This window comes from Charadrius vociferus, unplaced genomic scaffold, assembly GCF_000708025.1.
Source record: "Charadrius vociferus isolate BGI_N301 unplaced genomic scaffold, ASM70802v2 scaffold308, whole genome shotgun sequence".
In the NCBI taxonomy this organism is placed as follows: Eukaryota; Metazoa; Chordata; class Aves; order Charadriiformes; family Charadriidae; genus Charadrius; species Charadrius vociferus.
Genome location: NW_009649929.1, coordinates 2349744 through 2350414, shown reverse-complemented (window position 1 = coordinate 2350414; position 671 = coordinate 2349744). Strand labels below are relative to the sequence as shown.

Below are 671 nucleotides of genomic sequence, written 5' to 3'. Positions count from 1 at the left end.
ATGTTCCAGCTGCCCATCCTCAATTTCAGCCCGCAGCAGGTGGCCGGGGTATGCGAGACCCTGGAGGAGAGCGGGGACATCGAGCGCCTGGGGCGCTTCCTCTGGTCCCTGCCCGTGGCCCCGGCGGCCTGCGAGGCCCTCAACAAGAACGAGTCGGTGCTGAGAGCCCGGGCCATCGTGGCCTTCCATACGGGGAACTACCGGGAGCTCTACCACATCCTGGAGAACCACAAGTTCACCAAGGAGTCCCACGCCAAACTGCAAGCTCTCTGGTTGGAAGCGCACTACCAGGAGGCGGAGAAGCTGCGGGGCCGACCCCTGGGGCCGGTGGACAAGTACCGGGTGAGGAAGAAGTTCCCGCTGCCCCGCACCATCTGGGACGGCGAGCAGAAGACACATTGCTTCAAGGAGCGGACGAGGCATTTGCTGCGGGAGTGGTACCTGCAGGACCCTTACCCCAACCCCAGCAAAAAGCGGGAACTGGCTCAGGCCACGGGACTTACCCCCACGCAAGTGGGCAACTGGTTCAAAAACCGCAGGCAAAGGGACAGGGCAGCAGCCGCTAAGAACAGGTAAGGTGCTGCCCGTCCCGTCGAGGCACAGGCCGGCCGAGGCCGAGGGACGGGGGGGGCCGGTACGAGGGGGCCGGTGGCGGAAGCGCGGCCCCGGTG

The 671-nt window shown here is 65.9% G+C and overlaps 1 protein-coding gene across 1 annotated transcript in view; it reads left to right on the top strand.

Annotated features, from left to right (window-relative positions):
• Positions 1-671, top strand: part of SIX6 (SIX homeobox 6) — a 17623-nt gene continuing 16952 nt past the window's right edge. The window contains exon 1 of the mRNA XM_009891222.1: positions 1-574. Within this exon, the coding sequence (XP_009889524.1) occupies positions 1-574 (574 nt within the window). The remainder of the gene's footprint in view (positions 575-671) is intronic.